Source organism: Eptesicus fuscus, chromosome 21 (assembly GCF_027574615.1).
Source record: "Eptesicus fuscus isolate TK198812 chromosome 21, DD_ASM_mEF_20220401, whole genome shotgun sequence".
Taxonomy (NCBI): Eukaryota; Metazoa; Chordata; class Mammalia; order Chiroptera; family Vespertilionidae; genus Eptesicus; species Eptesicus fuscus.
The window spans coordinates 38,189,299-38,210,772 of record NC_072493.1 but is presented as its reverse complement, the minus strand read 5'-3'; the positions used below and the strand labels follow the sequence as shown (position 1 = coordinate 38,210,772).

Genomic DNA, 21,474 nt, shown 5'->3' with positions numbered 1-21,474 from the left:
AACTTTCTCCATTCTAATTGACTTTTAGTTCCCTTTTCTAATTTCCTTATCCGTTCTACTCCCAAACTCGTAAATCCATAGCCCTTTCCAGATCTCATAAGCCCCGGTGAACAAGGGCTCCTGTCCCCTTCCTTTCCTGCAGTGTCTGGCTGCCAGCTGCCTGGGCCTGGGGCGCCTCCTGGGTGACTGCCAGGCCTGCCTGGCCTTCAGCAGCCCTGCAGCTCCTCCCCGGGGACCTGGTGCCCTGGGCTGGTGCGTGCACAATGAGAGCTGCCTCCCTCGGCCTGGTGAGTGACCAGTGAAAGTGTGGGAGGGGCAGTGCTGCACCCCACACTGACCGCCCCCCCCCTCTTGTCCTTACAGAGCAGGCCCACTGCCGAGGAGAGCAGATCTCAGGCACCGTGGGCTGGTGGGGGCCTGCACCTGTCTTCGTCACCTCCCTGGAGGCCTGCGTCACCCAGAGCTTCCTGCCTGGCCTGCACCTCCTCACCTTCCAGCAGCCACCCAACGCCTCCCAGCCTGACAAGGTGGGGAGCTGGGGATGGAGTGTTGAAGGGCTGGTCCTAGGGTGTTTGTTTTCCAAATAGATCTTTACCACTTATATGTTTACCCTGTAAGCCTCTACATTCAAGGGTCTGATTTTCCTTACTGAGTTAAAAACAAAATTGTGGTAGCCCTGGCCCCTGTGGCTCAGTGGGCTGAGCATTGTCCCATGCACCAACAGGTCCAGGTTGTGGGCTCCACCCCCATCAGAGTAGGTGCGGGAGACAGCTGATCAATGTTTCACTCTCACACCAATGTTTTTTTCTCTCTCTCTTCCTCTCTAAAATCAATAAAAACATACTTTAAAAAGCCCAGCTAGTGTGGCTCAGTGGTAGAGCATTGACCTATGAACCAGGAGGTCATGGTTTGATTCCAGCTAGGGCATAAGTGTGACTTTTAATCATTTTTCTTTCTTGCACAAAAAGTAGTATATTGTCCACACTACTACCACATCCTTTTTTTCTTTTTTTTAAATATATTTTTTTATTGATTTTTTACAGAGAGGAAGGGAGAGAGATAGAGAGTTAGAAACATTGATGAGAGAGAAACATTGATCAGCTGCCTCCCGCATACCCCCCACTGGGGATGTGCCCGCAACCAAGGTACACGCCCCTGACCAGAATCGAACCTGGGACCCTTCAGTCCGAAGGCCGACGCTCTATCCACTGAGCCAAACCGGTTTCGGCCATCCTTTTTTTCTGAACACATCCCAGCGATCTTCCCATTAGAGAACTTAGGAAACATTCTCATTATCTTTACAGCTGAATAATATTCCATTTATTTTCTAACACCTAGTACTGTTGTTTATTTAAACAGTCTCCCATAATGAATACTTGACCTATTCCATTCGTTTGCAATTACAAAAACACATGCTTACCAAAAAATCACGTCTGTCACTTTTTAAAAAATATATATTTTATTGATTTTTTTACAGAGAGGAAGGGTGAGGGATAGAGAGTTAGAAATATCGATGAGAGAGAAACATCGATCAGCTGCCTCCTGCACACCCTCTACTGGGGATGTGCCTGCAACCAAGGTACATGCCCTTGACCTGGAATCGAACCTGGGACCCTTGAGTCCGCAGGCCGATGCTCTATCCACTGAGCCAAACCGGTTAGGGCATTGCTCTGATGTGGCCTGAGGGGTGTGGGGACTGTGGGCCACGCACAGAGGCACTCATTCATACCCCTTCCCCGCTGGCACAGGTCTTGATTGTCCGCAGCACAACCATCACCCTGACACCCAGCCCAGAGACCGACGTGTCACTAGTCTATCGTGGCTTCATCCACCCACTGCTTCCGGGAGGGCCCGGCGGGCCAGGGGCTGAGGACGTGGCTGTGTGGGCCCGGGCCCAGCGCCTACACGTCCTGGCCCGGATGGCCCGTGGCCCTGACCCAGAGAACATGGTGAGGGTGCCTGGGACACTCAGAGGGTTGTTCATGGTCCACACGGGGGAGGGGATGTGTGGTGCAGGGAAGACTGGGGAGGAGATGTATCCTTAGTGGAGGGAGGGCCATGGAGTGTTCAGTTGTGAACACAGTTTGGTGAATTTTGAAGAGGGTGGGGAAGGACCGACTTACCCCGTCAGATTCCCCTGAGGAGGAGGAGGGTCCCTGGTGCATTTGGAGGCACTTGGAGGTTCTCGGAATCTAAGGAGCCCTGAGGCGCCCCTCCTCTTCCCAGGAGGAGGTGGCTGCGAGGTGGGTTTGAAGCTCTCAGAAGTTTCAGAGATGGGGCTGTGGCAAGTCCTGAGGCCCGTCTGTCCTCACCCCCGTCTGTCCTCACCCCCGTCTGTCCTCACCCTACTGCAGGAGGAAGTGGGGCGCTGGGTGGCGCAGCAGGAGAAAGAGACGAGGCGGCTACAGCGCCCAGGATCTGCTCGTCTCTTCCCACTGCCTGGCCGGGGCCACAAGTACGCGGTGGAGATCCGGGGCCAGCTCAATGGCTCTGCGGGCCCTGGGCACAGCGAGCTCACGCTGCTGTGGGACCGGACTGGTGTGCCAGGTGGCAGTGTGAGTACCCAGACCCGGGCGTCTGATCCTCTGGGGTTTCTGAACCCCAGGCCACAAACCTTGGCTTCTGAACTCTGGACTCACCTTGCACCCTCCAGACTCCGCTCCCTGACCCCCAGACTCTGACCTGACCTCACCTGATATTCTGACCCCTGCCCACCTCTGTACCTCTTCCTTCCCTGACCCCACTGCCCCTGACTCTGCCCTCCATACTTTGACCTCTAATCTCTCGAATGTTTCAAATACTGATCCCCTTTTGTCTGCTAGTGGCCTAAATTCTGACTTTGTACATGCCTCACTTCTCAATATTGTCTCTAGACACGTAAGTCGTTAGCTCCAAACTCTGATCCCTACTTCAAACCTTGACTCCTGACCCTCAAGTGGGAGCATGGGCCCCTGACTTCCTCTGCCTCCTCCCCCAGGAGATCTCCTTCTTCTTCCTGGAACCCTACCGCTCCACGGCCTGCGCCTCCTACTCCTCCTGCCTGGGCTGCCTGGCAGACCAGGGCTGCGGCTGGTGCCTGGCCAGCTCCACCTGCCACCTGCGCCAGAGTGGGGCTCACTGCACGGACAGTGGGGCCCGCGGGTCCTTGCTGGTGCTGGTGCCTGCCCTCTGCCCGCTCTGTGAGGAGCATCGTGACTGCCACGCCTGCACCCAGGTTCCTGCCAGGCCACTGAGGGGACAGTTTCCAGTTGGAGGCAACCAAAGCTGGGGACTGGGGAAGAGGCGCCCCCAGGGCTGACATGGGCAGCCAAGGGTCCCTAGGGTGGCAGTATGGGGACATAGCTGGGGCCATTGTCTTTGATCTGTAGACAAGAGCAGAGGAGAGGGACTGGAGAGGGGGCTCCTGGCAGTCAGGACTTTAGGGGCCAGAAAACCCCAGGGGTCGCCTCTTCACCAGAGGGGCATTTATCGGCTTGGGCGGCAGAGTCCAAGGGTAGGCCTTCAGGCCATGGTTTCCCTGGAGGGTCATTCGTGGGGAATGGCAAGGGAGCCACAGGGCTCCAGTCTTGCATCCCTCGCTCAGCCACGTGGAAAAAGTACCTTTCTGTCCCCACCCACTGTCACCCCCCAGGTCAACAGGGGTCCCCGAAGTGCATTTTACTGCCTCTGGTTGGGTCTTGTGCCAGCTCTAGGATCAGTCAGTGAGGCCAGGGGTGGGGGTGGCCCTTTGCCTACCTCTGGATCCCAAGGATTGCATTCGCCCCCGACTCGACCATACAAAGAGATTCTTGTGCCCAAAACGCGAGAGGGTGCTGGGCAGGCAGAAGCCATGGATGTTGCTGGCTGAAGGGGAAAGTCGAGAGGCAGGCAGTGGGAGAGGGTAGGGGGCTTGGAGGGGTGGTCTTAGGGGGTGGGTAGGTGAGGGAAGCAGAGGGCTAAGCTGGGCTCTTACTTTTCCAACCCCCAGGACCCCTTCTGTGAGTGGCATCAGAGCACCAACCGCAAAGGGGACGCAGCATGCAGCCGGCGAGGCCGGGGTCAGGGTGCCCTGAAGAGCCCCGTGGAGTGTCCCCCGCTCTGCAGCCAGTGAGCCCCGCTGGGCCCAGGGAGCAGGTGTGGGCGTGTGTGTACAGACCAGCCATGGCGTGACCCAGTCCTCACTCCTCACCCCCAGGCGCCTCACCTGTGACGACTGCCTGGCCAACTCGAGCCAGTGCGCCTGGTGCCAGTCCACCCGCACCTGCTTTCTGTTTGCGGCCTACCTGGCCCGGTACCCACACGGGGGCTGCCGCGGCTGGGATGACAGGTGCGTCAGGGTGGGCCGTGGGCTCCTGGAGGGGAGGGTGGAGAGGCGGGGTGGCTGGGCCCTGACACCCTCCACCCCTGCCGCCGGCAGCGTGCACTCAGAGCCCCGGTGCCGGAGCTGTGACCGCTTCCAGACCTGCCACGAGTGTCTGCAGAGCCACGAGTGTGGCTGGTGCGGCAACGAGGACAACCCCACGCTGGGGCGGTGAGCCTGGGCGGGGGGGCAGGTGGATGGCCGGACGGGGTGGGCAGCTCTCCACGGCCCTAATTCTAACGGCTGCCCTGTTTCTCTGCCTCTCTGCCTTTTCCTCACCATCATCTCTGTTTCTCTCCCTCCCCACTTCTCTTAGTTTTCTCTCTCCTCCCTCCCCACTCTGTCCCTGCTTCTGGGACTTGTTTTCTCTCATTGTCCTTCCTTCCTTCTTCTTGACCTTCTGTTTCTGTCTCTCCTTTCACTGTGTCCCGGTCTCTATCTCGCTTCTGTCTTTCACCGTTTTTGTTTGACGACTCCTGCTTTCCCTCTGTTGCTTCCATTTCTCCTTTCTCTCTCTCCATAATTATATTTCTCTCTCTCTCTCTGATTGGCTTTCTCTCTCCTTGTAACTGTTTCCATCTCTTGTTTCTTTATCACCTCCTCCCGCTCCACCACCTTCAATCTCCCACCCTCCAGGTGCCTCCAGGGGGACTTCTCCGGGCCCCTGGGTGGGGGTAACTGCTCCCTGTGGGTAGGGGAGGGCCTGGGGCTGTCCGTGGCCCTCCCTGCCCGCTGGGCGTATGCCCGCTGTCCTGATGTGGATGAGTGTCGCCTGGGCCTGGCACGGTGCCACCTGCGGGCGACCTGCCTGAACACGCCCCTCAGCTACGAGTGTCACTGCCAGCGAGGTTACCAGGGTGACGGCATCACATACTGCAATCGCACGTGAGTGGGGCATGGGTTTCCATGGAGATGCTGCCCCAGGGCTGGGGCATGTGGAGATGGGAGGAGGAAGTGATCATGGTGCTGGAATCCCTCCTGTGGAACCAGCATCCCAGTGAGCCTCAGGTTTTTACCTTGCAGACTAGGTCCTCATTGGAGTGGCAGGGTCCCCAGTGTGACACTACTTACTGTGGAGGCAGGTCACCCATGTACTAGTAGTCTTCAGAGTTGCCATGGAGATGGAGGAGAACCAAGTTGAAAAGGGGTTTTCATAGAGAACAGATCACGAGTAGTGATGTGTGGTTACTATAGAGACAGGAGTTCCCACGTGTGATGGGGTTACCTTGGAGACAAGGCCATCCACGTGGTCTAGGACCAGTGGAACGGGCAGTAGCTTGTGATGGTGTTGCTGTGGAGATGATGGGGTGGAATGGGATGGCAGGGGATGCCTTGGGCACTCTGGGCCTGCCCAGCCCTTCCCCCACCCCTGCCACGGCCCCTCAGGTGCCTGGAGGACTGCGGCCATGGTGTGTGCAGTGGACCGCCTGACTTCACCTGCGTGTGTGACCTGGGCTGGACATCGGATCTGCCCCCGCCCACGCCTGCCCCGGGACCCCCCGGCCCCCGCTGCTCCAGAGACTGTGGCTGCAACTTTCACAGCCATTGCCGAAAGCGGGGGCCTGGCTTCTGCGATGAGTGCCAGGGTGAGCTGCCCTCCTCCCAGACACCCCCGGACTGGCCTCAAGGGAGCCTCCTCGGGGTTCCAGTTTTCTTTTCTCTGCGTGGGCTTCAGTGTCCCCACTTCCAGCTCGGGGTCCTCCTGCCCACTGCCTGCTCCTGACCCCTGACCTGCTTCGGTGGCACTCATCTCATTGGTGGGGCCTTAGTCCCCACTCTTAGGACTTGCTATTCCCCCAAGTCCGGGCCTTGGTTATCCTCCTTTGAAGCAGCGTGGTGAGGTCAGGGGTCAGGTGAGCCAGTTGGGAAGGCTCCTTCCACCCTTGTGCCTGACTCTCTGTCCTGCCTGCTGGGGTCTCTGCAGACTGGACCTGGGGGGAGCACTGCGAACGGTGCCGGCCCGGCAGCTTTGGCAATGCCACGGGCTCAGGCGGCTGCCGGCCATGCCAGTGCAATGGGCATGGGGACCCACGCCGTGGCCACTGCGACAACCTCAGCGGGCTCTGCTTCTGCCAAGACCACACCGAAGGTGCTCACTGCCAGCTCTGCATCCCCGGCTACTATGGGGACCCCCGGTGAGCTAGGGGCCGGACAGGTGGGGTAGGGTGCGGGGCATGTAGGGGAGGCAGGACTGGTCTGACACTGGCTCTTCTCCATCTCCCCAGGGCCGGTGGCTCCTGCTTCCGGGAGTGTGGGGGCCGCGCCCTCCTCACCAACGTGTCCTCAGTGGCACTGGGCTCACGCCGGGTTGGGGGGCTGCTGCCTCCCGGTGGTGGGGCAGTGAGAGCCGGGCCAGGCCTTTCATATTGTGTGTGGGTTGTCTCGGCCACTGAGGTGCTACAGCCCTGTGCTCCTGGGACCCTCTGTCCCCCACTCACCCTCACCTTCTCCCCCGACAGCAGCACCCCCTGCACGGTGAGCTCCGAGGGCACTAGGGTTCAGACCCCTGTCTTCCCCACCCAGTGGGACTCCTTTGACAGACCCTGACCCCCATCATCCCATTTTTTATCCTTCAAACCCCAAACTCTAGTCCCTCAACCCCCAGCCCAAAGACCTTCCCATTTACCAGATCACCTCTTGTTTCCTGGACTCCAAGTCTCCAACCCCCAGATCCTCAAACTGCCTTCCTCAGTACAGCCTGGTAAATGTGCGGTGTGTGCTAGCCCTCACCAGCTGGTAGTGGCCACCAGGAGCCGTGTATTGAGAAAGAGGCACCAGGTGAGAGTGTCTGATTGATTAGCCATGTCTGCTGTCAACACAGGAGGGGGAATGGTGGTCTCCATGCCACAGTTTGACAGTCTGCCCAGTATGTTCAAACAGCCCACTTCCCTGTCTCAGATTGTCCTCTCCTTCCCCCAGACCCCAAGCATCCCTCTTTCTCATCCTCACCATCCCCTAACCCTCGGCTCTGCACCCCTCCAGCTGAGCTACGTGCTGGCCTTTGATGGCTTCCCACGCTTCCTGGACACTGGTGTCGTGCAGTCGGACCGGAGCCTCATTGCTGCCTTCTGCGGCCAGCGGCGGGACAGGCCCCTCACTGTACAGGCCCTATCTGGTATGGGGAGTAGGGAGGGGGGGCCTCTGTCCTGGGCTGTGTATCCCTTGCTCCCCTGCATCTTGCTGACCAAGGTGGACTTAAGACCCAGCCCGACTCTGCCACTGACTTGCTGGATGAGGCAACCCCTTGCCACCTGTGGGTCTCTGTGTCTTCAGCTGAGAGGCAAATGGAGTATTGCTGGGCTGCCTCTGGAGAGAGGGCCAAGCGGATGTGTCTTTGGGCACACAGAAGGGCGGTGTGAGGGCCCTGAGCATCTCCTCAGCCTCGATTCTCTGCCAGGGCTGATTATGTCCTCGGGGCATGTGGCTGGTGGTCACGTGTGGGGGTGCTACTGGCATCTCATGGGTAGAGGCCAGAGGTGCTGCTCTATCCTACAATGCACAGGACAGCCCCATAACCAGGCCTCACCAGCAGGGCTGAGGGAAGCCCAGCTCAGGCTGATGGAAATGCACTAGGAATAATTTGTTACCCCTGGCAGTTAAGGGCCCAAGTCTGGAAATGCTTCCTTTCTTTTCTTTCTTTCTTTTAAAAAAATATATTTTATTGATTTTTTATAGAGAGGAAGGGAGAGGGATAGAGAGTTAGAAACATCAATGAGAGAGAAACATCGATCAGCTGCCTCTTGCACACCCCCTTCTGGGGATGTGCCCGCAACCAAGGTACATGCCCTTGACCGGAATCGAACCTGGGACCCTTCAGTCCGCAGACTGACGCTCTATCCACTGAGCCAAACCGGTCAGGGCTGGAAATGCTTCCTTTCATACTGCAAATCAGAGGGGCTCCAAGGCTGGGAGAGAGAGGCAGAGTTGTACTGGCAACCCAGACCCCTCACAGTGAGCGAAGGACTGAGGGCCCCTCATTTCGTTTCACTCACCAAGTATTTACGGAGCACCTGCCGTGAGCCAGGCCTGAGCTAGAGGTTAAGGGTGCAGCAGTGACCAAGGCACAGCGCTGCCTTCATGGTTCACTGTGTGTGCGTGTGTGAGGGGAGGACATCAGAGTTCACTCAGAATAGGGAGGGACGGACGGAAGTGGAAGAGAGTGCCTGGCCTGTCTGGGGAGTCTTTGGAGAGTTTCTGTGCAGAGGTGAAGTCTCATTTGAGGTCTGAAGGGGGCGGTGTGGGGAAGGGGGGCTCCTCAGGGGAGGATTAGCAGGTGCCTAGGCTCTGAGAAGTGGGAGCAGGGCCTGGAGCTGGAGCCAGAGGGCCAGGGGAAGGCGATGACGTCAGAGGGCTTGCAGGGCCTTTTTTTTTTTTTTCAAAATAAGTTTGACTCATTTTTTACATTTCATTAATTCCTGCCTCCCCCGCCCCCTTCCTCCTCCTCCGCCCCCCACATCTTTTTAAGGAGACTAGGTTTTACGAAAGAACAATAGGAAGTTACGGAAGGTTTGGAGCTTGCGAGTGACAGGTTCAGATTCATGTTTTGTAAGGATCACGTGGGATGACTGAAGGGCAGAGTTGAAGGCTAGTTGGGGGTGGTGCTGGTGGCCAGGCCAGACAACTGAGGAAGTGGCAAGCAGTGGGTGAACAGGAGAGACATTTAGGCTTTAAAACCAATGGAACTTGATGGGCTGGACTAGGGAGCGGGGTGCAGTGACTATAGATGATCACAATTACATGGGTTTTTCCCAAAACCTGGGGATGGAGCTGCGCCTGGACCTTGGCCTTGCTCCATGCCTCTGGCCTCTCTCCCAACAGGGCTGCTCGTGTTGCACTGGGAGGCCAACGGCTCCTCGTCCTGGGGCTTCAACGCTTCAGTGGGCTCTGCCCGCTGTGGGTCAGGGGGCCCTGGGAGCTGCCCTGTTCCCCAGGAGTGTGTGCCCCAGGATGGGGCCGCAGGTGCTGGCCTCTGCCGCTGTCCCCAGGGCTGGGCTGGCCCACACTGTCGCATGGCTCTGTGTCCTGAAAACTGCAATGCCCACAACGGGGCAGGGACCTGTAACCAGGTACAGGTGGGATGGGGTGAGTTAGGTGGGACAGGGTGGTGCTCAGGGCTGCCGCCGAGCTTCCTTCTCCTGTCCCGCAGAGTCTGGGCGTGTGCATCTGTGCTGAGGGCTTCGGGGGCCCCGACTGTGCCACGAAGCTGGACGGCGGACAGCTGGTCTGGGAGACCCTCATGGACAGCCGCCTCTCAGCCGTGAGTGGTGGCAGCCCAGTTTCTGGGGAGGTTCCACACAGCCTGGATCATTCTCCCTCCTCCGCTCCTGGGACCACTCCCCAGACCCGATATTCAGCCTGATACTGTCATGGCCTTAGCCTGACCCCTCCTGTCCCCACCCCCACCCTCAGGACACTGCTAGCCGCTTCCTGCACCGCCTGGGGCACACCATGGTGGAGGGACCTGATGCCACCTTGTGGATGTTTGGGGGCCTGGGCCTCCCCCAGGGGCTGCTGGGAAACCTGTACAGGTGAGAACTGCCCTGGGGAGGTGGGATACCTAAATGAGAGAGAGGTCACCTCAGCGATGCTGAGATATCTGTCACGTAAGAGTCCCTCAGGGGGATGCAGAAAAGGACACTCCAAAGGACCCTGTGACACTTGTCACAGCAAGTTCACCTCAGGGATGGATACTTATTTGGGTGGTGTTACCCTGGGGTGACTGTCATAGGAGGGTCACCCTAGGGGATGCTGGGATATCTGCCAAGTGTGGGGTCACCCAGGGGTGCTGGGATGACTGGACAGTGAGGCTGCCTTTTTGTGTCGGTTCCAGGTACTCAGTGAGTGAGTGGAGGTGGACACAGATGCTGGCAGGAGCTGAGGACGGGGGCCCAGGCCCCTCACCCCGTTCCTTCCATGCAGCTGCCTATGTGCCCGCTGGCCGTGGTGCCATGTACCTGATGGGGGGGCTCACGGCTGGGGGCATCGCCCGAGACTTCTGGGTCCTCAACCTCACCACCCTACAGTGGCGGCAGGAGAAGGTGAGCATGTCTCCCCACCCCCAAGCCCTAAAGCCGGGCTCTGCTACGAGACCAGGGAGCTCCTGCCGGCTTCTTCTCCAGAGGCCATGGCTTCCTCCCTGGGCCCCAGCACAGGTCCCAGCATTGAGTTTCATTGGCCGTCTGGGTCACATTGTGTTCCCCAGCTGGTCTGGCCAAGGGGTTTGATGCCCTGGTGGGCCAGCCTACGGAGAGGTACAGTCAGCCCTTTGCAGCCAGAGCGAGGGCAGAGGGGCGAGGGCTTCCCGAAGGGGCACAGGCTGTTGCTGTGAAGAAGTGACACTGAGGGGCCGGCGTGGGAACAGGCCTGCTGCACTCCTGCTGGGCCCAGGGCCGGTCGGAGGCCTGTGGTCTGACCAGCCCCAGCAGCTCACTCTCTCCTTAGCGAGTTCAAGCAGAGTGTGGGGAGTTTTGAGTCTCGCTTCTACCCTCAAGATGACCCCTGACCTCTAGGCTCCCATGACCTCTGCCCTCTGTCTCTCAGGCCCCTCAGACTGTGGAACTTCCAGCTGTCGCTGGTCATACCCTCACTGCGCGCAGAGGCCTGTCTCTGCTCCTGGTGGGCGGTTACTCTCCTGAGAATGGCTTCAACCAGCAGCTGCTCGAGTACCAGCTGGCGACTGGCACCTGGGTATCCGGAGCTCAGAGTGGGACGCCCCCCACAGGTGGGGCTAGGGACAGGAGAGCACAGCAGGCTCTCATCCACTCCCATACTCCATGGCCACTGCCCTCATACCTTGTTATCTGTCTCCCTGTCATCCCCTGACCCCTGCCCGGGCTCTCAGGTACCATCTCTCGAAAATGAGACGCTCAGTGTCTCTAACACCCTCCCCTTGACTCCATGAAAAGCTGCCTCTTCCTGTCCAGTAGCGCAGGTCACCATCTCCTCTCCCCAGATCACTGTCCCTCAGATAATCTCCTTTCTCCTCCTCTCCTTCTGTCCTTTGGTCACTGTCCCCAGGACATTCTGGCCACCCCGGTCTCCCTCTTCCCTCCCCCAGAGCCTCTGATGGTTATCCTTTGAACTCAAGGGGAGAGAGGGGTTGGGAAGGGCTCCTGAGTCGGTGGCCTCAGGGCCTGGGAAGGTGTGGTCATGAGAAGGGGAGCCCAGGAAGGTGGGGGCCTTCCTGATCCCCAGGCCGTCCCCAGCCTCTGTTCTCACTCTCCTCCCCCCGCCCCCCAGGTCTCTATGGTCATTCTGCCGTGTACCACGAGGCCACCGACTCTCTCTACGTGTTTGGGGGTTTCCGCTTCCACGTGGAGCTGGCGGCCCCATCCCCCGAGCTCTACTCCCTGCACTGTCCTGACCGAACCTGGAGCCTGCTGGCCCCTTCTCAGGGGGCAAAGGTCAGAAAAGGTGGTCTAGACAGATGGATGTAGTGGGTGGCAGGGAGGGGGCCTCCCTATCCCAATGATCCAGGACTAGTTCACCCCTGGACTCCTACTCTCCCTTCTTCACAATCCCCTGAACTGAGCTGTGGCATCCCAAGTCTCCCCTGCTCCCTCCCTGGCTTGGAAGAAAGAATCCTAGACCAGGAGTTCCGAGGCCTGGGTTCTGCTCCTCCCCAGTCTTGGTGCAGCCCTGGCAGGCCCCTCCCCCTTCCTGGCCTCCCCATCTGGAACTGGGGCTCTGAAGCTCCTTGCACTTCCTGCCTTCAAGGCCAGAAGAGAGGGGTGTGGGAGAACTTGCAACCTCAGATGTGCTGGTTAGAGACAATTGCGTTTTCCATCCACCCCACATACTCCCAAGTCCTTCACAGATGCCCCCAGCCCAGCTGGTGAGGTTACATGAAAAGGGACGCCCGTTTCCAGCAGTCTGGGCTAGCTCCTGGGGAGTAGCTTGTAACCAGTCTGGGGCCTGCACTTGGTGCCGGGGGTCTGCTTGGCCAGGGGCCAGGCCCACGGGTAACGGAGCTGACTGACTGACAGCTCAGGGGAGGGCGGTGCTGGTTCTCTCCGAAGGGGCTCTGTGCTCGGCCAGGCTGGGCTGCCGGCTCACAGAGCACAGGATGTGGGAGCAGGAAAAGGAGGTGGCTCTGGGCCTGCTGAGGAGGGAGGGAGGTTTCCTGAGGAAGGAGGTGAGATCTGAGGCGGGTTCACTGGGTGCGCTGGGGTGTAGGGAGAATCAGGGTGGCCAGTGGGCTGAGAGAGTGAGCAGAGGACTGTGGGCTCTGACAGGCCACCTGTCTCCCCTACAGCCCCGCCCCCGACTTTTCCACGCCTCCGCGCTGCTAGGGGACACCATGGTGGTCCTGGGGGGACGCTCAGACCCTGATGAGTTCAGCAGCGATGTGCTGCTCTACCAGGTCAACTGCAACTCTTGGCTGCTGCCTGACCTCACCCGTAAGTCCATTGCTGTCCCTGCGAGCCCCCGGCCTGGGACCCCTGCTCATTAGGAGTCACATGGGTCCCTCCAGACTCTCAGGCAAAGCTCCTGTCCCCTCTATGGTATCTAAAGACCCAAGGGGATGCCCTCTTTCCTTTTTTTTTTCTTAGAAAAGTTCACTTTGCTGCTTTTATTGGGGTCTGTGGTGGAGGGCCTAGGATTTCTACTGGCTCACTCATTATTGGTGAATTTAAAACATAAGAGCAGAAAACAAACAAGTAGCTCACACAGTCAGATTTGAAATCAGCCAAGTTCTCTAAAACACGTCTGGCTCTATGGACCTGGTCCTGGGCGGCCCTGTGTGCCTCCAGATAGCCTTCCTGGGAGCAGGGGCCTCTTGGGAAGGGAGGCCTGGCCGTCAGAGCGTCAGTCAGGCACTTGCATTACAAGGAGAAAACAACAACTGTCAGGGCTGCACTGCAGCACTCGTCTCCGCTCCTAATTCCACTCGCTGCTCCTTTTTGTCCTCTCCGTGTCTCTCTCCCTCGCTGTGTTTTGCTATCTGTGTCTGATTCCCCGGCCCTGTCTGGCCTTTTCTGTCTTTCCCTGTCCTGCCCCGACTGTCTTTCCTCTCCTTGGCCTCTCTCACTGCTTGCTCGGTGTCCCGCTCTGACTGCTATCTTTGTGTGGGCCTCTTCCCGGAGTCTCCTGCCTGTTCTCTCTCTTTCCCCAGGCCAGGCCTCCGTGGGGCCCCCGATGGAGGAGTCTGTGGCCCATGCTGTAGCGGCAGTGGGGGGCCGCCTGTACATCTCAGGGGGCTTCGGAGGAGTGGCCCTGGGCCGCCTGCTGGCCTTGACCATGCCTCCTGACCCCTGTCGCCTGCTGCCCTCACCTGAAGCTTGTAACCAGTCTGGGGCCTGCAGCTGGTGCCACGGGGTCTGCTTGTCTGGGGACCAGGCCCACAGGTAATGGTGCTGACTGGCAGCTCAGGGGAGGGTGGTGCTGGTGCCCCCCGAAGGGGGTTCTGTGCTAGGCCAGGCTGGATGCCAGCTCACGAGGGAATACGGGCAGCTCATTGCAGGCAGGGCAGGCTGGGGGGCTCCGAGGGGCAGTCCTGCTTGTGGGCTGGAGCGTTATCCAAAAGTGCTTCCTGAACCATGGGGCTCAGGAACCACCTGAAGGAGCTGGGTCTGAACTGGGCCCTAAATGACCAGGAGACTTGGCACCAGCAGTTTCAGAGGTGGGGCTGTGATTGGCATATTGGAAAGACCACCTGAGTTTGGAGAACATGAGACTGGAAGGTGGGGTGGGGTGGGCTCAGAAAGCACTTCCCCAGAGCTTGGCCGAGGCACTGGCTCCGTCCAGTCCACAGACCCCCTCACCTGCAGTTTGGGAGGCTGAACGCACCGGGAAGCTGAGCTCGCTGTCATAGGTTTAGCACCAACTCATTGGGCTCCACTTGTCCCATTAAATGTGCTACCATCTTTACTACAGAAACATTAGAGGGTTTGACTCATGGGGTGTTATGTAAGAATGCGTACATCCACTGCTTTTCTGAAATCTGGAAAGTTCTGAAGCACTGGGCTTTCAAAACTTTGGGGTAAAGGATTATGGACCTCCACTGTGAATGACAGGGAGCCACAAAGGTTTGTGCAGGATGTGGCACGGGCAGTCCGGGGCAGAAAGAGAGCTTGGGGCTGTTGTGAGGGAGGGAGTGCCAAGGGGAGGCTGCAGGAAGAAACTAGACAGGAGGCCAGGGCAAGGGGAAGAGGCCTAACTGAGCAAAGGGCTGCAGAGGTGGGCAGGAGGGGACGGTCAGAGAAACCCAAGAGGCTGAAAGCCTTGGTGCTGGAGGGGCAGGAGGGTGTGACGTGTTGTTTAGTGTCACTGGCCTGGGTGACCGGTGGACACGGGACCATTAGCAGGTGGGATGGGGAAGGAGTAGGACTGAGTCTTGTGCTGAGTGCAGTTTGGCATAAAGAGGGCCTGGAGGCGGGGATGGAGGAGGAGGGATGGAGCCTGGCTGGGTGTGATGAGCCAAGGCCTTGTGTCTCCCCAGGCTGGGCTGTGGGGCACCCGCTTGCTCCCCAATGCCTCATTCCCCTGAGGAATGCCGACGTCTCCGGACCTGCAGTGAGTGCCTTGCCCGCCATCCCCGGACCCTGCAGCCTGGAGATGGAGAGGTGAGTGTCGTGAGGGAAGGTGGAGGGGCTCAGGAACCAGCATGCTCTTCAGCTGTGATTGGGTGGAGGAACTGGGTCAAGAGGGATGCTGGGGACCCCGAGGACCTCACAGAGTCTGTCTTCCCCCACCAGGCATCTGTCCCCCGCTGTAAGTGGTGCACCAATTGTCCCGAGGGTGCCTGCATCGGGCGCAACGGGTCCTGCACCTCAGAGAATGACTGTCGGATCAATCAGCGAGAGGTCTTCTGGGCAGGGAACTGCTCGGAGGCTGCATGTGGGGCTGCCGACTGCGAGCAGTGTACCAGGGAGGGCAAGTGCATGTGGACACGGCAGTTCAAGAGGACAGGTGAACACCAAGGCCTGGGTCCTGAAAGGAGAGGCTGGGGGCCTGGACTCCTAGTCTGAGGGAGGAGGGCTGGGGGCCTGGACTTCTGGGTCTGAGGGAGGAGGGGCCGGGGGCCTGGACTCTTGGGTCTGAGGGAGGAGGCTGGGGGCCTGGACTCCTCGTCTGAGGGAGGAGGGCTGGGGAGCTAGACTCCTGGTCTGAGGGACGAGGGGCTGGGGGCCTGGACTCCTGTCTCTGAGGGAGGAGGGCTGGGGACCTGGGCTCCTGGTCTGAGGGAGGAGGGCTGGGGACCTGGGCTCCTGGTCTGAGGGAGGAGGCTGGGGGTCTGGACTCCTGGTCTGAGGGAGGTGGGGCTGGGGATCTGGGCTCCTGGTCTGAGGGAGGAGGGGCTGGTGGCCTGGACTCCTGGTCTGAGGGAGGAGGGGCTGGGGACCTGGACTCCTGGTCTGAGGGAGGAGGGGGTCTGGACTCCTGGTCTGAGGGAGGAGGGGCTGGGGGCCTGGACTCCTGGTCTGAGGGAGGAGGGCCTGGGGACCTGGACTCCTGGTCTGAGGGAGGAGGGCTGGGGACCTGGGCTCCTGGTCTGAGGGAGGAGGCTGGGGGCCTGGACTCCTCGTCTGAGGGAGGAGGGCTGGGGGCCTGGACTCCTGTCTCTGAGGGAGGAGGGCTGGGGACCTGAATTCCTGGTCTGAGGGAGGAGGGCTGGGGGCCTGGGCTCCTGGTCTGAGGGACAAGGGGCTGGGGATCTGGACTCCTGGTCTGAGGGAGGAGGGGCTGGGGACCTGGGCTCCTGGTCTGAGGGAGGAGGGCTGGGGCCTGGGCTCCTGGTCTGAGGGAGGAGGGCTGGTGGCCTGGACTCCTGGTCTGAGGGAGGAGGGGCTGGGGACCTGGACTCCTGGTCTGAGGGAGGAGGGGGTCTGGACTCCTGGTCTGAGGGAGGAGGGGGTCTGGACTCCTGGTCTGAGGGAGGAGGGGCTGGGGGCCTGGACTCCTGGTCTGAGGGAGGAGGGCCTGGGGACCTGGACTCCTGGTCTGAGGGAGGAGGGCTGGGGACCTGGGCTCCTGGTCTGAGGGAGGAGGGCTGGGGACCTGAATTCCTGGTCTGAGGGAGGAGGGCTGGGGGCCTGGGCTCCTGGTCTGAGGGACAAGGGGCTGGGGATCTGGACTCCTGGTCTGAGGGAGGAAGGCTGGTGGCCTGGACTCCTGGTCTGAGGGAGGAGGGGCTGGGGACCTGGACTCCTGGTCTGAGGGAGGAGGGGCTGGGGGCCTGGACTCCTGGTCTGAGGGAGGAGGGCCTGGGGACCTGGACTCCTGGTCTGAGGGAGGAGGGCTGGGGACCTGGGCTCCTGGTCTGAGGGAGGAGGGGCTCCCAGCATCCCGGTTCTAATCACTATGCCCCCAACACTAGGGGAGACCCGCCGCATCCTCTCCGTGCAGCCCACCTACGACTGGACGTGCTTCAGCCACTCTCTGCTGAACGTGTCCCCAATGCCGGTGGAATCATCGCCCCCACTGCCCTGCCCCACGCCCTGTCACCTCCTGCCCAACTGCACCTCCTGTCTGGACTCCAAGGGTGCGGACGGGGGCTGGCAGCACTGTGTCTGGAGCAGCAGTCTCCAACAGGTACTGCACTCGGCCAGGGCTCCGGCCTCTTTCCGCTCTGCCCGGCACGGACTCTCCGCTGCCTCCTTCTCTGTCCCACTTCCTCTCCATCTCCTCGCTCTGGTCTCCCCTTCACACTTTCCCTTAACCCCCATTCTCTTCTCTCCTCCCAGCGTCTCTTTCTTCCCTCCTTGCCTCGTGAGTCTCCCTGGTGTGTCTTCTTGCCACACTCCCTCAGCTCTTTCTCACGCACTCAGCTCTCCCCGCCATCCTTCCAAGTCTCCTAACCATCCCTCTTCCTACCAAACCCTTCCGCTTCCTCCTCCTCCTCTTTCTCTCTCTGCGTTTGAAACTTTTGCTTTTAAGAAACAGAAACCCACTTGAGCTAGTTTTATTATAAGAAACTGGGGGTATTTGATGGAATGTAGACAGGAAATACTGCTGCTCTGTGGTTCTTGGGCCACACGGTCTCGCTTCTCAGCTGTTCTCTGCATGTCTCCATCCTCCGGTTTCTGGGCTCGGTGACAACACACATGGCCTCAATGGCAGCCCTGACCCTCAGTCTAGGTGACGTTCTAATTCTAGAGACCACAGTCATCTCTGTTCATTGGTTCGCTGACATTCTCAAAGGGACTTCAGCTCAGCTTAGGAGTTAGGTGTCCAGCCTTGGTCCAAGGGGACAGCCAGGGAGGGGCAGGAGCACATGGTTCTCACTTAGAGTTCAGACCTGCCCCTCATCTGTGGCTGTGGGCTGGAGAGAGAATTCTGGAAGGTCTGGGGAGGCACTATATATGCCAGTGACAGTCTGCCCCTTGACTGCCGAGAACATGCTCTCTCATAAAGCCCATTCTTAAGGTGCCTCTGCCCAGCATGCTTTAGCTGTCCCAGTGACAGACATAGAAAGCATTTATCCTCCCACCCTTCCCCAGCGGGAGACAAGATTCACCTCCTGCTGTCACATCTGGAAGCAGGGTCACTGGGCCAGAGTTCCGAGTCTCCAGTTCCCACCAATGTCCATGCCTGTTCATACCTTTAGCTATAAGACCCAATCGAGGTGTGACTCACCATCTCAACCCATGAGTCTACACGAATCCTTGGTAAAATAGGACTGATATCAACAGACCCCATCTAAGGTGTTTCTTTAAAAAAAATTTTTTTTATTGATTTCAGAGAGGAAGGGATAGGGGAGAGAGAGAAACATCAATGATGCGAGAGAACCATTGATCGGCTGCCTCCTGCATGCCCCCCACGGGGGATTGAGCCCACAACTGGGCATGTGCCCTGACCAGGAATCGAACCGTGACCTCTGGGTTCATAGGTAGACGCTCAACCACTGAGCCAAACTGGCTGGGCCCCATCTGAGGGTTTCAACACCAGTGACCAATTCACCAGTTCTCCAGATACAACCTGGAATCCAACAATCCAATATACTTCTGACACTCTCCACCTGGAGCAGTGTCAGATCCCACAAGTTAAAGAGCTCAGAAGGCTGCCCCCGCTCCAGACGTCAGTCACAAGTCCAGGCCTCCTGCACTTCTGACCCACCAGCCATAGATCCAGTTCCCACCAACCCTTCTGCAGGTTTGCTGATTTGCTAGAACAACTCAGAGAAGCATTTCCTTACAATGCCGGTGTATTATAAAGGATGTGATTTAGGAAGAGCCACCTGAGGAGGTTAGTAGGGCCAGATGAGGCGGGTGTACAGAGTTTCCGTGCCCTCTCTGGGCACACTAGCCTCCCAGTGGATGTGTATACCAACTCTGAGCCTTGTTTTTCTCAAGAGTTTTTATAGAGCTCAATCACCAGGTCAGTGGGTGGGGCTAAAAGTTATACCCCTCTAATCATTTGATCTTTCTGGTGACCCTCCCTAAGTCACCTCATAAACTCATGGGAGAAAGGGGCTCCTGGCGAATTGTAGCTTTGTGCCAGGAGTTGGACAAAACCCAAATTATTTTTTTGTGTTGCGCCACACCATCCCAGAGGCAAGCTGTACAAATTAAATGGGAGGATGTATTGATAGAACATGGAGCAGAGCCTGCCATTAAGTAAAAACTCAGCAACGCCCCAGGTTCCACCCACGGGGAGATGCCCAGTCTCCACTTTCTGGGACACACCTGGAGGATCCCCGCGTGGGGTGGGGAGTGGATGTCCAGTGGGGCTCGGTGTGACCCGCAGTGTCGGTCCCTAACAAGCGGAGGCCTCTCCTCCCCAGCCTGGGTCTGTCTGGTGATGGAACTCCTCCCAGATATTGAGATTGCCGTCATTAGTCTTTGTGGGGGCGCCAGGGACCAGAAAGAGCACGTGCTGCTCCCGGCCCCTCTGCGCCTGCTCCAGAGCAGCTCCAGGCCGGAGGCAGGCGCAGGTGATGGAGAGCGCAAAGCTGATTCTGCCTGCGAATGTGAGAGGACTCCGCCAGATCTTCTGGGTAAAGGGTTGGCTCAGGTTTTTAAAAACCACCACAGCACAGACCAAGCATAAGAGGCGTGCAGGCCAGGGCTGTTAGGATCGGGCTCGGGCAGCTGTATTTCAGCCACCCAGCATTGTTCTTTATGACCTTGGCCTCAGAACCTGGCACAGGCAAGACAATGCTCTCCTCCCTGGCTGGCTGACTTCTTTCCTCCTTCCCTTTCTCCCTTCACCAGTAATAATATATATATATTATTGTTGACAGTATTACAGATGTCTCCCTTCCCCCCACCCCTTTAACCAGTTTCTTTCTTTTTTTTTAAATTGTCACCCGAGGACATTTTTTTCATTGATTTTTAGAGAGAGTGGAAGGGAGAGGGAGAGACAGAGAGAAACACCGATGTGAGAGAGACACATCGATTGGTTGCCTCCCGCATGGACCGGGAGCCTGTAACCGAGGTACATGCCCTTGACTGGAATTGAGCCCAGGACCCTTCAGTCTGCAGGCCAACGCTCTGTCCACTGAGCAAACCCGCTAGGGCCACCAAATTCTTTATTGAGCACCTTCCTTGTGCCCAGGCACTCTGCTAGGCTGTGGGCACATCAGTAGATGAGCTTGGATCCTGCTCTCGGAACTTACGTTCATATGTCTCTGCCAGGAGCACAGGCAATGCAGTCATGGTGTTACAGGCAATGCAGCTATGGTGTTACAGGCAATGCAGCTATGGTGTTACAGGCAATGCAGCTATGGTGTTACAGGCAATGCAGCTATGGTGTTACAGGCAATGCAGTCATGGTGTTACAGGCAATGCAGCTATGGTGTTACAGGCAATGCAGCTATGGTGTTACAGGCAATGCAGTCATGGTGTTACAGGCAATGCAGCTATGGTGTTACAGGCAATGCAGTCATGGTGTTACAGGCAATGCAGCTATGGTGTTACAGGCAATGCAGCTATGGTGTTACAGGCAATGCAGTCATGGTGTTACAGGCAATGCAGCTATGGTGTTACAGGCAATGCAGCTATGGTGTTACAGGCAATGCAGTCATGGTGTTACAGGCAATGCAGTTATGGTGTTACAGGCAATGCAGCTATGGTGTTACAGGCAATGCAGTCATGGTGTTACAGGCAATGCAGTCATGGTGTTACACTCAATGCAGTTATGGTGTTACAGGCAATGCAGCTATGGTGTTACAGGCAATGCAGCTATGGTGTTAACAGGCAATGCAGTCATGGTGTTACAGGCAATGCAGTTATGCTGTTACACTCAATGCAGTTATGCTGTTACAGGCAATGCAGTCATGGTGTTACAGGCAATGCAGTTATGGTGTTACAGGCAATGCAGTCATGGTGTTACAGGCAATGCAGTTATGGTGTTACAGGCAATGCAGCTATGGTGTTACAGGCAATGCAGTTATGGTGTTACAGACAATGCAGTCATGGTGTTACAGGCAATGCAGCTATGATGTTACAGGCAATGCAGTTATGGTGTTACAGGCAATGCAGTTATGGTGTTACAGGCAATGCAGTCATGGTGTTACAGGCAATGCAGCTATGGTGTTACAGGCAATGCAGCTATGGTGTTACAGGCAATGCAGTCATGGTGTTACAGGCAATGCAGTTATGGTGTTACAGGCAATGCAGCTATGGTGTTACAGGCAGTGCAGTCATGGTGTTACAGGCAGTGCAGTTATGGTGTTACAGGCAATGCAGTTATGGTGTTACAGGCAATGCAGCTATGGTGTTACAGGCAATGCAGCTATGGTGTTACAGGCAATGCAGTCATGGTGTTACACTCAATGCAGTTATGCTGTTACAGGCAATGCAGCTATGGTGTTACAGGCAATGCAGTCATGGTGTTACAGGCAATGCAGTTATGGTGTTACAGGCAATGCAGTCATGGTGTTACAGGCAATGCAGCTATGGTGTTACAGGCAATGCAGCTATGGTGTTACAGGCAATGCAGTTATGGTGTTACAGGCAATGCAGTCATGGTGTTACAGGCAATGCAGCTATGGTGTTACAGGCAATGCAGTCATGGTGTTACAGGCAATGCAGCTATGGTGTTACAGGCAATGCAGTCATGGTGTTACAGGCAATGCAGTCATGGTGTTACAGGCAATGCAGTCATGGTGTTACAGGCAATGCAGTCATGGTGTTACAGGCAATGCAGTCATGGTGTTACAGGCAATGCAGTTATGCTGTTACAGGCAATGC

At 57.8% G+C, this 21,474-nt stretch overlaps 1 protein-coding gene across 1 annotated transcript in view; it reads left to right on the top strand.

Annotated features, from left to right (window-relative positions):
* Positions 1–21,474, top strand: part of MEGF8 (multiple EGF like domains 8) — a 42,175-nt gene that overhangs the window by 12,582 nt on the left and 8,119 nt on the right. Inside the window, exons 11-34 of the mRNA XM_008160217.3 lie at positions 143–287; positions 364–527; positions 1,749–1,949; positions 2,355–2,555; positions 2,978–3,214; positions 3,968–4,086; positions 4,175–4,306; positions 4,397–4,510; positions 4,976–5,224; positions 5,726–5,925; positions 6,264–6,474; positions 6,565–6,814; positions 7,322–7,454; positions 9,158–9,405; positions 9,486–9,596; positions 9,749–9,867; positions 10,170–10,377; positions 10,880–11,060; positions 11,579–11,742; positions 12,594–12,738; positions 13,455–13,686; positions 14,781–14,904; positions 15,037–15,250; positions 16,659–16,873. Coding sequence (XP_008158439.2) covers positions 143–287; positions 364–527; positions 1,749–1,949; positions 2,355–2,555; positions 2,978–3,214; positions 3,968–4,086; positions 4,175–4,306; positions 4,397–4,510; positions 4,976–5,224; positions 5,726–5,925; positions 6,264–6,474; positions 6,565–6,814; positions 7,322–7,454; positions 9,158–9,405; positions 9,486–9,596; positions 9,749–9,867; positions 10,170–10,377; positions 10,880–11,060; positions 11,579–11,742; positions 12,594–12,738; positions 13,455–13,686; positions 14,781–14,904; positions 15,037–15,250; positions 16,659–16,873 — 4,317 coding nt within the window. The remainder of the gene's footprint in view (positions 1–142; positions 288–363; positions 528–1,748; positions 1,950–2,354; positions 2,556–2,977; positions 3,215–3,967; positions 4,087–4,174; positions 4,307–4,396; positions 4,511–4,975; positions 5,225–5,725; positions 5,926–6,263; positions 6,475–6,564; positions 6,815–7,321; positions 7,455–9,157; positions 9,406–9,485; positions 9,597–9,748; positions 9,868–10,169; positions 10,378–10,879; positions 11,061–11,578; positions 11,743–12,593; positions 12,739–13,454; positions 13,687–14,780; positions 14,905–15,036; positions 15,251–16,658; positions 16,874–21,474) is intronic.